Source organism: Mytilus trossulus, chromosome 9 (assembly GCF_036588685.1).
Source record: "Mytilus trossulus isolate FHL-02 chromosome 9, PNRI_Mtr1.1.1.hap1, whole genome shotgun sequence".
Classification (NCBI taxonomy): domain Eukaryota; kingdom Metazoa; phylum Mollusca; class Bivalvia; order Mytilida; family Mytilidae; genus Mytilus; species Mytilus trossulus.
The window spans coordinates 37,676,593-37,691,966 of NC_086381.1; the positions used below are offsets into that span (position 1 = coordinate 37,676,593).

The 15,374-nt window shown below is 32.7% G+C and overlaps 1 protein-coding gene across 2 annotated transcripts in view; it reads left to right on the plus strand.

Moving 5' to 3' along the window:
• The first annotated feature begins 228 nt into the window (after positions 1-228).
• LOC134685669 (uncharacterized) overlaps positions 229-15,374 on the plus strand; it is a 33,903-nt gene continuing 18,757 nt past the window's right edge. For both annotated transcript variants that reach the window (XM_063545629.1, XM_063545630.1), the window contains exons 1-6: positions 229-398; positions 5,014-5,096; positions 8,913-9,136; positions 9,937-10,071; positions 11,777-11,893; positions 12,924-13,087. In XM_063545629.1, the coding sequence (XP_063401699.1) occupies positions 382-398; positions 5,014-5,096; positions 8,913-9,136; positions 9,937-10,071; positions 11,777-11,893; positions 12,924-13,087 (740 nt within the window). In that variant the 5' untranslated portion in view covers positions 229-381. The remainder of the gene's footprint in view (positions 399-5,013; positions 5,097-8,912; positions 9,137-9,936; positions 10,072-11,776; positions 11,894-12,923; positions 13,088-15,374) is intronic.

The window sequence follows — 15,374 nt, forward strand, 5'->3', positions numbered from 1 at the left end:
TATTTGGACTCTGGTGAAAATTTTGAACAATGGCAATAATACCACATCTCATTATATTTAGCAACAAAAGAAATATATAAAAAGAAGCTGTTATTTCCCTATCACATTGCTTTTCATGTGAGCTATAATTATAAAAATTATTGTGGTCATTTTTGTTTATGCTAATACACATCATATACACATGTATATTGTCTTAGCAGGTAATAAAATTAGTGTTTACAGGTAATAACTACAGGTGCCCGTAGGGACAATTATTTACTACCATCAAATAATAATCTGTAACCATTGGGGCGATTTTTGTCATGTTTGCGGTGGTTTGTACTACGTAAAATTTGGATCAGGAAGATATGAAATATTTAGTGGAAATAAAATAGGAGAGATATGAAGCGTGGAAGCAGGTATGGACTTTAAAATATTTTTAATTTGATTTTTCCTGGAATTTAAACCACTTGATATTGTTAAAACAATTAGAATTAAAAGCAAGAATTAGACTACATATATTTGAAAATCACTCTGACTGGGACATACTACACTATCTGATAATTATTCGTTTCCTTTCCCTAAACCTTTATATCAGATACTCTATCTTTTGTCTTCATTAGTTTTAAATTCCTTGCATCATGATGATAAATGTACACACTTTATAATTATAATAATAGATAGCTATAAGCTTTCATCAAGTTTAATGGCACACTGTTACATAAATGATATAAACGTTTGTTTTAAACTGACAATTAGAACTTTAAAATACGGGATACTTCTCATTATACATTAAAAATGCACCGAAGTCTTACTTTGTCGTTGTATTCTTCAAATGCGTTTCGGTTGTTTTCATGAAACGTAAATAATTCGGCTCTGATAATTCGGTAAGAGTGGATAATGGAAACATTGCGATTATCAAAGCATACCTTCCATAAAGAGTATTTGACAGCTTCTAGCGTTAACCATTGGTTATTTTTGTTAAACTTCATGGTATATTTTCTATCAATGTTTATAAATTCCTCTGAATATTTAGATTTATGCAAATGTGCGAAAGTCATAATATCGTTTAAAAAGTCTAAATGCACACTTATTTTATATTTTTTAACGCATTGACACCTTTTTACAACGCATTTGTAAGCCTAACGCGTCTATTAAATTGTTATTTGACAGATAATATGAATGAATACACAAATTGTCGAAATAGTTTACAGTTTTACGTCACTCATAAATCTATTTCTTAAAAAGAAGAGTTTTTGTTGCCTATCCTTCAGGGGATAGTGTGAAATGGTTTAATTAATCATTTGTCGTTTAAAACAAAACGAGACCATAACGTCAAGTTTAATTATCATCTGCCTATGCGTGAAAAGTACACTTTTTGTCTCCGAGCTAAATTTAACGAAACAAGCGCGTAAACACATATATTGAGAGACCAAAAGTAACATTTGGTGATTTGAATGAAAAGCACCCGCCAACATCTCCCTAAAACACCTAAAAAATAAGAGAAAAAGCATGTTAATACAATTTTTTTTAATTTTTGTATTTTTTTGGCATCTAAACAGATATGACCATGATTGCCAAAGGTAAACCACGATATTTCCACAAATACCCAGTATACCTTATGAATCATGCTTCAAACATTTTTACACAATACATGTATGCTACATTATTATAGTGGAGTGACATTTCTCAGCTTATTCCTGCAACATGATTGGAAACGCTGTCAGTGTTCGCGAACCAATATTTTCTGTGCCCCAAAACGAAGACCTGCATGGCAGTTAATGCCTCAATCCCTTGTTGAAATCCAGTATAAAGTAAACATAATTCGGGTTTCACAGAGGTTATAACACTGAAGTTCCCGAATAACATATGATATATCCTTAGTACATGAATATTATATACAAAACTGGAACTTAATTTACAACATTTGAAAAAAAGCAATCATTGAATTAAGTTCACGTGTATAGAAGAACAGTTACTGGTTGCTTGAAATATGCACTTCCCAAATACCGTATTTAGACGTTTTCAATATAAAAAAAAACGTGCATCCTGAATATCAATATATTTACCCCTTAACTTTTAAAACTGACACTGTACAACGCTTAACAATAGGCATGGAATTGTCATAGCATTACTGGCGAATTAACTTAGCTATAGAGTAATGAGGATTGAAACGAAAAAGTGGTTGACCCAATCATAAATATATTTATTTGGCATCTTACGATTCCAACTTAATTTTAAAAAGAGATAGTTTTTTGTTAGCCATTTTTCAAATGGTTAACATGATTGTGGTGCATCAGATCTTGTGCATATAGATATGTATGTCATAATGATATTTGTTCCGAGTATCATGATCTCTCAGTGTAAGTGTATATACCTTTGATCTACAATTAGTTCCAAAGATATATTCAGATAATTTTAGAAGCATCTAACAGTGAACAGTTATATACCTTAATTTCAACATAGTATTACTAAAGAATTAATGAGATACCCACACACAAAGAGCCTTTTAAATTGGTCGATTGCTAGGTTTCGGAAGTTATTGATATAACATTCACGGTACCCATTTCACTACACCAGGTGCGGATTTCGGCTATTAATCTATATCCAGTGATCCTTGGGGCCAAAATATGACGTGCTAAATAAGAATGTAATTCATCTACTATATCCTTGACATGTTCGATATGTAATTTTGAAAATTGTATAGTTTTTTTTACACTGTGTAATGTCAAAGTATATAGCCTAGGTGGTCGAGTGGTCTAGTGCGTCGGGCATATATTTTGTAAAGCCATTTGGTGTCACGATATCTCAGTAGCCGGAGTTCAAATCCCGTCCAGGAAAGAACAAAAAATATTCATATCTAACATTGTTGGGCTGATATTAAGATGAATTATATACACATAATGTGTTTTCAGCTCTGTGTGCTTTATGAAGTGGTTTTATGGGAATACTATTTCACTTTTAAAATAGCAACGGATCTGCCGCCAAAAGCAGATTTACAAATGTTAATTTTCATCGATTTGGACATCTCCTAATTGAACCTATTATCAATTATGTTCACATTTTTTTTAAATTTTTCTTTTCAAATCAACATGATTAGCTGCACATATTGGGTAGGATCTGTTTACCCATCCAGAGCACATCATACCACCCCTTTTGAGGTACTAATGTAAGATGTGTGTTGTTTACTTTTATTTTTCTGTTAAAGACTTTTGTTTGTCCTACAGTGTTTTTTCGTCTTTGTGTTTCTATTCGACTATAAATTGCGATTGTCCCTTTGGTATTTTGCGTCTCCATTAAAACAAATTTTAATTGTAACTTCGAATTCGTTATGACTACCAAAAATACTGCGTGTATATGATATTATTGCATAGCAATATAATATTTCCCATAGAAAGTAACCAAAAGTTAGCGTGCAATAAATTCTTATATTGCACTAGTGCAATAAATCTTAAAAATGCATGACTTCATCAACAACAAAATCTTAGTTGAAACCAATTTTTACATTCAAATATTATATTGCTATACAATAAAAGGGTTATTGCAATGAATATTGGGGAATGTTGTCCTTCGTAGAACATATATTGCACTCGCAAGCTCGTGCGATATAAAATTCTAATCGGGACAATATTCTCCAATATTCATGCAATAACCTTATTATATGGCTTGTTTCGGTCTGGATTCTCTAGAATATATTGTTAACCAATTATAGTTATACTTAAACAAAAACCGAGATAATTGTGTATATGACTCATACCCCTACAAAGGGTTAATAATAATAATACTTTATTCCGAAAGCAATACAGCTTATAGGATACATATACACAATTTTACACCAATATAAGAATTTCACAAGAGATATATAGTAAATATAAATATAAGGTGTGCATGAAAGAACATATAATACATAATACATAATACAAAATACAAAATACGAGCGGAGAATGATATGATACTTAAATAAAGTGAGAACAAAAATATTATTTACTGCAATTAAATTCTAAGTTTTTCAGCAGATTTTAGAAATATACCTAAGTTATTCAATTCTTTAATATTTCTGACAGATAACAACTGGATAAGTTTGAATGTAGAAGGATTTCTCCAATAATACTGTTTTATATACTTTTCTCGAATCTGACTATATTTTTTACATTCAAGTATAAAATGGTATTCATCTTCAATAGAGCTAGTATTACAATTTGTACATAGTCTATTATTTTTATCAACATTATAATATCTACCTGTTTCTATACTTAATATATGAGCTGATATACGATATTTACAAATGTATGGTTTGTATATATAATTTACAGGTCTATCTAAATAAAATTGCAATGTGTGTGTACAATACATGTATCTATACAAATGACATTTATTTGAATTCTCAAAAAACATAGTTGCTTCACTAATGAATGCACCAAGCATTCTTTCTTTTAATTGCGATAGAAAAATATCTTTACAATCTACACTTTGGTTCAACCTAACATAATTAAATCCATATCTTAACAAAATATCTCTAATTGTACAACACCAGTTGTGTTTATCGTTCTTTTTAATAAAACTTCTGTCATACATCTCATCATAGCTATTCTTTAATATACAATTTTCTGTACTCAAAATCTTAATCCAATATTTGACCATTCTATACTGCCTTTCAATGTACATTGGCAATCTACCTAATTCACAATAAACCATATTAGTTACAGCACTCATTTTGACTTTAAGAATACGTTTTAAAAAATACAAATGAACTTTTTCAATATTTGGTGCCATATGAAATCCCCATATTTCCGAGCAATAATTCAGTATACTTGCTACATAAGTATCAAATAATGACAACAAAGTTTCAGGATTATAATAATCATCATGTATTTTATTGAATATACTAAACACAGCCTTTTTACCCTGTTCTGATAGTTTCTTTTTAAGCATAAGCAAAACCATGTTTACAATCTGCAAAAAGGTGGTTAATTAATTGCTATGAAATATATGATTCATGTAAACTTATATGTAAACCAACAATTTTTAATACAGGAAAGCCTCCACAAAGAGGATGCAGCGAGAGAACGGGGCAATAGAACCAGAACTACTCAAATCTCAGATCGCCATCCTTTCAGGTAAATACATATCTTTTATAAAAAAAAAATGGCATTCTTCGCATACTTATCTATATTGTATTAAAAAAAAATGTAAATATTTTGTTTACCCAGCAATACAAGATGTATAAGTTAAACACAAAACATTGCCTATTTTTAGTCATGCATACGTATTGTTCCTATACAATTACTTTGATTTAAACAATAAGGCATTTTCATTATCGGCAACCAAAAAAAAGTAACGAAAAAATGTAAAAATGTAGATATTCCCCATTTCTAAGCGTTTGCGGGCAACAGTTTTTAGATTTATCATCTAGTTGGTTATGTAATTGGAATTTAGAATTTTGACTTTCTTATCCGGGATGTAATTTGTTATGTAAGAAGAATAACACGAATAAATATTTGAATGTGATATACCTATTTATTTCCACATTAAGGTGAAATAAGTTCAAAACAAGTAAATATTTATTCATTCCACGGTAAAGTCTTGTCTAGTTAGCCAAACTAGATGATTGATAACGACAATTTAATATGATTATGATAACAACATCTTCAACTGAAATATGCAGTGGACACAGGTCAATTTAAGTATACTGACCACATACACTATAACGAATTGTATTTTATCTGGAAGATATTTTGTATAATAGTTGTTTGACGGTAATTTCCAGTGTTCATTTTAACAGCTCATCTTTTTTTTACTAGACTAAGCGCTTCTGACTGCGGTAAATACAGTGAAATTGTTATTTTGTTTTTGCAGAACAACGTATGCTTCGTTAATTTTTGTTTTTGTTTGTTTTTAATTATGAAAACTTTATCATAAAAACATCTTAAAATTAATACACGGTACTCACGAAAGTCAAAATGTCAAAATATATGCCAAATTATAAATCAACCAAACTAATACTGACAACTTGTGAAAGAATTCAACAAAATGACTAGAATTTGATATATATGTCAGTGGCGTAGCTAGGCTATTTTTAAGTGTACGCCCAAACCTTGCCGAGCGGTTTAAGAGCCCCAATTGGACCCAGATTGTAACACCTACTGCAAGTAGTAGGTTCGAGGTGAAAGCCAATTCCTTTCATTAAAAACTAACCAATAGCAAGTTGAACATACCTTAGAGAGGGCCCCCGTAGAGAATATTTCTTTCTAAATCGTTTATGTTTAATATATAATTCATTGTGTTGATTTGGAATTTAGTGGTCATTGGTTTTAGAGAAAATATCCAAAACCAGTTACTTTAACATATGTTTAAAAGGAACCGTAGGGTTAAGCAATTACTGGACTATAACCCCTTTTTGGTGCAAATGTCTTTAATGAATAAGAAATGATAAATTTGCTTAGATGTTTAGGTGCATTATGAAAATTCGTAAAGGGTTCTCGCCTAGAACTTCTGCTTCCTGCGAAAATTGAATCCATTAATTTGTCCATTACAGGATTTCCTTTAGAGATTTTTTTTCTTGATGTGGAATATTAAGTTCGGCCCAATTTTCATGACAATCATGATCTGACTGAGGTTTACAATATTCTCATGTAAAATATCAATCACAGACCGGCTGTTAACTGTTTAAAGATTAGTATGTACATGTATGTAAATTGAAAAAATGAAAAAAAGTTCTTTCAAAATTTTGCTTCAGATATTAATCACAAAACAAAGCTTCTGCCATAATTTCATAAAATTCGTTGAAGGGTTGACAAAGTAATTGATCCAACTTTAACCACAGACTGCATCTAGTGTTAACTGCAAACACCATGATGTCCTTTCATCAGTAAAATACGGGAAAATCAAAAATATGAATTCGTCATTATAGCTCTGGATACTTTTTAGAGAAAATTTCATGAAGGTTGGAAATTTTTTGATATAAAACAAAATTAACCACATTTTGAACCTAAATGTTGACACTGCCAACAAAATAAAGGTCCGCTGTTTCTTGCTTTCGCAACATGAATGTCACAGGCTCGGCTAAAAGTCAAGCCCCATATCAAATCACAGCTGATTATGAATTGCTTTGAACAAAAGGAAAGTAAAAAAAAATCGAAATAGATTCAGACTTTGACTGACAGAAAATAAAAAAAATAATCTTGTACTGTATCATGTGATCGAAAGTAAATTTCGTTACTTTTATAAGCAATTACAGCTATTCATTGAAGAAAGAGTGCTTTAAACTAGATATTTTTAATTTATATAGATTATTATTTTTTTTTACCAAAATTCAAGTGTACGCCCAGGCGTTTTGACATAAACGCAGCTACGCGCCTGCATTATGTAGACATCAAATTTAAAAATTGAGAAAAAAACATCAAACTACAACAACCCTTTGAGAGGTTCTATTCTACTTTACTATGTTTTGTTATTATTCACGGTGTTGTGAGACATCAACCCCCTTAATTTATGTTCTTCTTGCTTTAGAGACATGCTAAACGCACGATAAATACTCATCATGGCAAGTAGATATAGGAAGATGTGGCAATTTATAAAAGTAAACCATTATAGGTCAATGTACGGCCTTCAACATGGAGCCTTGGCTCACGCCGAACAAAAATCTATAAAGGGCCCCAAAATAACTAGTGTAAAACCATTCAAACGGGGAAAGCAATGGTCTAATCTATATAAAAAAATGAGAAACGAGAAACACATATAAATTACATGAACAAACGACAACTACTGTACATCAGATACCTCACTTAGGACAGGTGCAAACATTTGCAGAGGGATTAAACGTTTTAATGGTTCCAAATCTTCTCCCTTTTTCTGAAACAATAGCATAACATCACAACATAGAAAACAAGACGATCAATTGGAAGGCTTAACTCAATCAAAAAACGCAAATTAACACACTATGAACGAATAAATTTTATCTGCGATATCTGAATGCAAATTGTACAGTTAATAAAACATTAGGGTCAAACATTCAAGGCTAAAAAGCAAACAGTCCAAACAAAGCCATGACAAGACTCCACTGCGAAATATATAACCCTTCGAAAATAATCACTTTTGAAAAAAACCCGGTTTTAATAATATTTACAGGTAAATGAAAAATAGAAACATGAATTGAAAAAAGGACCTTGCAACCCATTTACACCAAAAAAAAGCTTATTGTAGAAAAAAATAATATTATTAGATAATAAAACCAATGTATACATATTCAATGCATTTTATATATAAGAGAATGCTTTTCTGTCCTCTAATACAATTTTGCAAATGAACAGAGTGATACTGTAAATTAAGAAATTATTGCGTGCATTTATTATTGCGATTTTGTCATTTTAAACCAAAATGAGATTTTAATTTTTGCGAATTTGAGAACAATCCTGTTATATTCATATACTAGTAATTATGCGAGTTTAAAGTATTGCGATTACAACTCTGTCACATTTTTCGCAATAATAAAAACCTCGCAATAATTTCTGAATTTACAGTACTTGAACTCCTATCTTAGTTTGGACAGACCTTAAACAATGCTTATTTATAAATTGTCTCAACAATGGACAATATAGAACTTAATATACTGTAATATTGACCCTAACAATTGTTGTTTACCATATACTGTAGATTCATTTATTTTCGTTGGCAATCATTTTTTGTGGATATTTGATAACGTGATTTTGCAAATCTCTGCATACACAGGCTATGGGATATTTTTAATTTGTGGAACATTTGAATTCGCTGTTCATCTGTACCCACGAAACCCAGGAAAATTGGTATCCAACGAATAATAATGAATCCACAGTACCATTGACATCCCAGTTTTGTAATAAATATTTGGGTATACTGTGTTGTTGGATTGCTGTTTAATTATTCGCGATATATACTTACTCTTATTTGTTTCACAGGGGGTACAGATTTAGCTGGGAATCCTTTAATTACATTTCCTGTACATAGTGCCACAGACAACAAAGACTGGGAACTCGAGGGTGCATGTAAATATCTTGTATATCTACAGGATGTTATTTTCTTAGTAATGAAGAGGAAAAGTGCGGCTTTTGTGGCTAATTTTAGACAGGGATGTAATGAGACTGTTATAACTGAGGTGGTTAAAGCTTTGGAACATCTAGAGGTGAATATTATAGTGATTTGATATGCCTCACCTACGATAGAAGAGGGGCATTATGTTTTCTGGTCTGTGTCTCTGTTCGTTCGTCCTTCCGTCTGTTCTTCCGTCCGTTGGTCCCGCTTCAGGTTAAAGTTTTTGGTCAAGGTAGTTTTTGATGAAGTTGAAGTCCAATCAACTTAAAACTCAGTATACATGTCCTCTGTGATATGATCTTCCTAATTCAAATGCCAAATTAGAGTTTTTACCATAATATCACGGTCCACAAAACACAGAAATTGATAGTGCGAGTGGGGCATCCGTGTACTATTAAATATTTTTGTTTTAATCTAAAAAATATGTCATTCTGCAACATTGTGTAATCTGTCTCATCTATTGGTCCAGGTTTACTTTTTGTGTTGGTCTACTTCGTCAACTTTTTTTCCAAATAGATATAGATATACAGGTATATCCACTTTGTATATAGATATGGGAAAAGGAAACTAAACATTGATTTATTAGCAAAAAGAAAAACGTATACTAGAATATTAAGTATATTCCTATATTTGTACCTTAGAAACAGTTTAGCAATCTGCATGCAATTATAACATTTACTACAAATAGATATATAGGAAGATGTGGTGTGAGTGCCAATGAGACAACTCTCTATCCAAATAACAATGTAAAAAAAAGTAAACCTTTATATGCCAATATTGAAACTTTTGTGACTGTTTTCGTGCTAACAAGTGCCTCAGGAACATTCAAACTGAATATCACAAGAGTTGATATTCTTGTCAAAAGTCTTGTAGCTATAGTTTATTTTACAGATTGAACGTCGAGGAGCCGTAGCAGCGTTTTATATTGTCAAACCAAAGTCACGAAGCAAAACAAGACTTCTGAAAAGGCTACTAGGTCTGAAATCACAGAGGAAAGATGTCGTTACGTTTGGAAATCAGTTTAAAGTAAGACTTACATTGTATAACACCATTTGAGGTTCATTTGTAAAAGAAAGTATAAAATATAATGAAATGAACTAATAATATACAAGAATAAACTGTTCGACGATTAGAAGGAAACAAAAGGGCAACACATAGACCAGGTTGCAGATAACGCAATCAACATAATAAAAGACCGCTTTTTTTTTAATTGTTACAGTAATATAATACTTCAATTTAGTTTCTGAGTTTATTTAGAGTTATCGCGCTTTGGCAGAAAATAAAATATCACATGTTCGTGTTTTAATTCGAATACCAAGAGCATATAGAACTTTTATCATTTTAATAAAAATCAAATTGAGGAATTAACCTTGCATCCTACATGGCTACATGTTCTTACATTTTCTGTCGTTTGAAAGTACACGATAGAGTCGGTAGCGCTAATACATTCGATTTCCTGGCATTATGATATTGCAACTTTCTTTCATTCTTTGACACTTTGATATTTTCCACAGTTTATTATACGCCTATACTTCCAGGTTGGAAATGTCAAAGTTCGTCTAATGATCTATGAACACTATACGATGGCTATATTATATCTAAAGTTCTGTTATATTTCTAGTTTATGGTATTTGCATGACCGCATGTGTATCATAATTGCTTTAATTTGTGTTTTGTTGTAGCTTCTAGTAAGAAATATAAGTATGCCAAAACCTATCATGTTAAGTAACGGAATATTCAGTACATTGTATTATTATTGTTTTGAAAAACTAAACGCGACCAAAACGTATCGGTTTTAAACGGAAAGACCATAAATTTATAGCTTTTACTGTACAGTAAAAAAGTGGCGGAAGCAACTTAACTGTTTTCTGCTCTTTTGTTTGGTTGCCGCATGTTTTAAACATTCCCCGTTTCCATTCTAAATTTTATTAAGGGATTGTTAAACTTATAAGTTATAGTAAACTACATGCAGAAAAGGTTAGATTTAATGATGATTATACATTGATTATAATCATAAAGAAGTTTTTTTTAAAAATTGTTTTCTAATTTGGCATTTGGGTCTTGGCAATATAAATATTTGATTCAAATGTTTATATAAACTGTGTGAGGTTTTGCTGGAATAATATGATCGTGATCAAAGTTTGGAGAAAAAAACCCACATAAAATGTCCAGAAACACTAAATATCGTAAAAACAAATGAGAAGATGGGGTATGATTGTCTATGAGATAATTATCCGAGTTTTCAACTGAGTTAAAATGAAATCTAAAATTAACTTTTGATAGACGTAGTTTGTAACTAAAGGTCATGTTATGATTTCTCATTCATACAAGTGTTGTATGTCAAACTTTTACTAAAAATCGAACAGAAATCAATTGATCTTTTTTTTTTCTTTTTCAATGAATAAATTATTACTTCGTAATAGGTGTACCGTTGAAAATGAACCATGTTAAATTGATATCAAATGCCTTAAATTAATAAAATCTCCAACAACCAGACCGTACATTGTACTTTAAGATGTTTTTTTTAAGATTGATACATTGTTTCTACATCAAAACCAAACCGTACATTATACTTTAAGATGTTTTTTAAAGATTGATACATTGTTGGTACATACATTTTAGTTTCATTGATATAATTTTTATGATAATCATAGGTTCACCGATAGAGAACCATGGAAGGTAAATATTACTAGTACACAAAGTAAAATAGTTACAACGTTATCTTTTACAGACTGTTGTTGTTAAAACACTTGTTGAACTTTATACACAAATTGAACCAAAGGAATTAACAACAGATTATGGCGGCCACCTCACATACGACCATGATGCTTGGATCTTTCTTCACAAGGTAACTGTCTCATATAAAGTCGCAGTCATGTGTACTCGATGACACATCATCAATAACCGTTGGCGGGTATCGTATCAAAACTGTGCTGCGATTTGTTTTCTCTCCCAAAACAGCGGTCCTTCTGCAATTGAAATTAGTAATCTTAAAAACTAAAGTATAAGTCACGTTACTTCGTCTTGGTCTCGTCCTTCAGTCACGAGACTCCTATATATTGTTATTATTTTTATTCGGTTAATGGTACTCAATGGTATGTTTCCTGTGAAATATATTAGGAATTTTATTTCCTTATCTTTGAATGAAGGTTGTTCTCTGACGTACCATTTCTTCCTGATCTCCATTGTATTTTCTTTCTTTTTCATCTACAAAGTAGGAAAACCTTGTTGTGATGTGATTTTTATGTGTAAACATTAGTTGTTCGATTTATGTCTCTTTTAATTGCCCGCCCGAACTTCCGTTGTCAGATTCCTTGTTTATCCGGAAGAGAACCACCTACATATTTGTGATTTGTTTTTATTTTACGAACGACCTACATGTACCACTGAGTGTTTGTTTTTGATTATTTGCAGATATATTGATTTATCTCTATTTTTATTATCAATGAAAATATATTCCCGGAAAATATTGATAGTATTCAAGGTCGATTCCTCAGTATAAAAAACTATGTATACTTTGACCGAAGTAAATTTAGCCAAAAGTGTAACGGTTAAATAACGAATATTGTCCGATAGCAAAGAAAATAAATGATCACTGTTTGAATTACTAGGATTATTGTTGTGTACTAAAACAAATCTGCATTTTGTTCACGAACAGAAACCTTCTACTTCGTAACCGTGAACTCTTCAGATTTTGCACTCAGTCTCTTACAGAACTTAAATTGATTTATTGGTAGAAATAATAAAACATATATAAACATTTAAATAAAGTACAAGTGACTTCGTAAGTAATAATAAAATGATTCCGTTCACTTGTCTATAGATAATGATTATCTGTCTTAATTTTGTTTGATTTCATGGTCATTAATATTTTGTAGAAAATTCTGCCCACACTCGCTCAGTCTGAAGATGTTAAGGACAGACTCCATAGTGTCAAAGACAAGGCTCTGTTAATGGCAGATTATGACACAATTAGTCACACAGCTGATCTGTTGAAGACACTCCATTGTGAACTTGAAGAGCAATTCAATGCATTGATACGGTAAGTCATGTTGTTGCAAATTTTCAGAATAAAATATTATTAGTTACACAATGTGCTAGTATGCTACTGACCTAATACGATATAAATGGGGTCAATCAATTACATTTAATTAAAATTTAGAAAAAAATACAAGTCTTACAAAGCCCAGAGACTCATGACATCGGCGGGCGCGAACATGTAGCGGGGTTCGACATGTTTTGTTTAACCCTCCGCCATATTTTAGCCAATGTGGAATAAACAAGCCCACAACAAAACGCACAATAAAAATCAGTTTAATGAAGTCTGAGTCCGATGTGAAAAGAACACTTTATATAGTTTGTGGATTTGAAGTGTTTTCTAAGGAAACAATAATTGTAATAATTATCAACATATTTTTTGCATATTAATCAAAACATGTCATTTCAACATGTCTGTTCAAAAACGAATTCGCCGTAAATTGTAGTCTAAATCGTTCCAGAGCTGCTTTTAAAGTCAGAAACCTGGAAACGTCTTTGAACAGCTAGAACCTCAGTTATAACCCTAAGTACATAAGCACTAAGGTACGATCAAGATGCTGAATAATCTGATGTCTCGTGTGGGGAAAGTACCACTCCTCCTAAGCGTGAAATAATCTGATTTCTCGTGCGAGGGAAGTATCACTGCTCCTTAGCGTGAAATAATCTGATGTCTCGTGTGAGGAAAGTACCACTCCTCCTAAGCGTGAAATAATCTGTTGTCTCGTGTGAGGAAAGTACCACTCCTCCTAAGCGTGAAATAATCTGATGTCTCGTTTGAAGAAGGTACCACTCCTCTTAAGCGTGAAATAATCTGTTGTCTCGTGTGAGGAAAGTACCACTCCTCCTAAGCGTGAAATAATCTGATGTCTCGTGTGAGGAAAGTACCATTCTCCTAAGCGTGAAATAATCTGATGTTTCGTGTGAGGAAAGTACCACTCCTCCTTAGCGTGAACAAATCTGTTGTCTCGTGTGAGGAAAGTACCACTCCTCCTTAGCGTGAAATAATCCGATGTCTCGTGTGCGGAAAGTACCACTCCTCCTAAGCTTGAAATAATCTGATGTCTCGTGTGAGGAAAGTACCACTCCTCCTAAGCGTGAAATAATCTGATGTCTCGTGTGAGGAAAGTACCACGCCTCCTAAGCGTGAAATAATCTGATGTTTCGTGTGAGGAAAGTACCACTCCTCCTAAGCGTGAAATAATCTGATGTCTCGTGTGGAAAGTACCACTTCTCCTAAGCGTGAAATAATCTGATGTTTCGTGTGAGAAAAGTACCACTCCTCCTAAGCGTGAAATAATCTGATGTCTCGTGTGAGGAAATTACCACTCCTTCTAAGCGTGAAATAATCTGATATCTCGTGTAAGGAAAGTACCACTACTCTAAGCATGAAACAATCTGATGTCTCGTGTGGGGAAAGTACCACTCCTCCTAAGCGTGAAATAATCTGATGTCTCGTGTGAGGAAAGTACCACTCCTCCTAAGCGTGAAATAATCTGATGTCTCGTGTGAGGAAAGTACCACGCCTCCTAAGCGTGAAATAATCTGATGTTTCGTGTGAGGAAAGTACCACTCCTCCTAAGCGTGAAATAATCTGATGTCTCGTGTGTGGAAAGTACCACTTCTCCTAAGCGTGAAATAATCTGTTGTCTCGTGTGAGGAAAGTACCACTCCTCCTAAGCGTGAAATAATCTGATGTCTCGTTTGAAGAAGGTACCACTCCTCTTAAGCGTGAACTAATCTGTTGTCTCGTGTGAGGAAAGTACCACTCCTCCTAAGCGTGAAATAATCTGATGTCTCGTGTGAGGAAAGTACCATTCTCCTAAGCGTGAAATAATCTGATGTTTCGTGTGAGGAAAGTACCACTCCTCCTTAGCGTGAACAAATCTGTTGTCTCGTGTGAGGAAAGTACCACTCCTCCTTAGCGTGAAATAATCCGATGTCTCGTGTGAGGAAAGTACCACTCCTCCTAAGCGTGAAATAATCTGATGTCTCGTGTTAGGAAAGTACCACTCCTCCTAAGCGTGAAATAATCTGATGTCTCGTGTGAGGAAAGTACCACGCCTCCTAAGCGTGAAATAATCTGATGTTTCGTGTGAGGAAAGTACCACTCCTCCTAAGCGTGAAATAATCTGATGTCTCGTGTGTGGAAAGTACCACTTCTCCTAAGCGTGAAATAATCTGATGTTTCGTGTGAGAAAAGTACCACTCCTCCTAAGCGTGAAATAATCTGATGTCTCGTGTGAGGAAATTACCACTCCTTCTAAGCGTGAAATAATCTGATATCTCGTGTA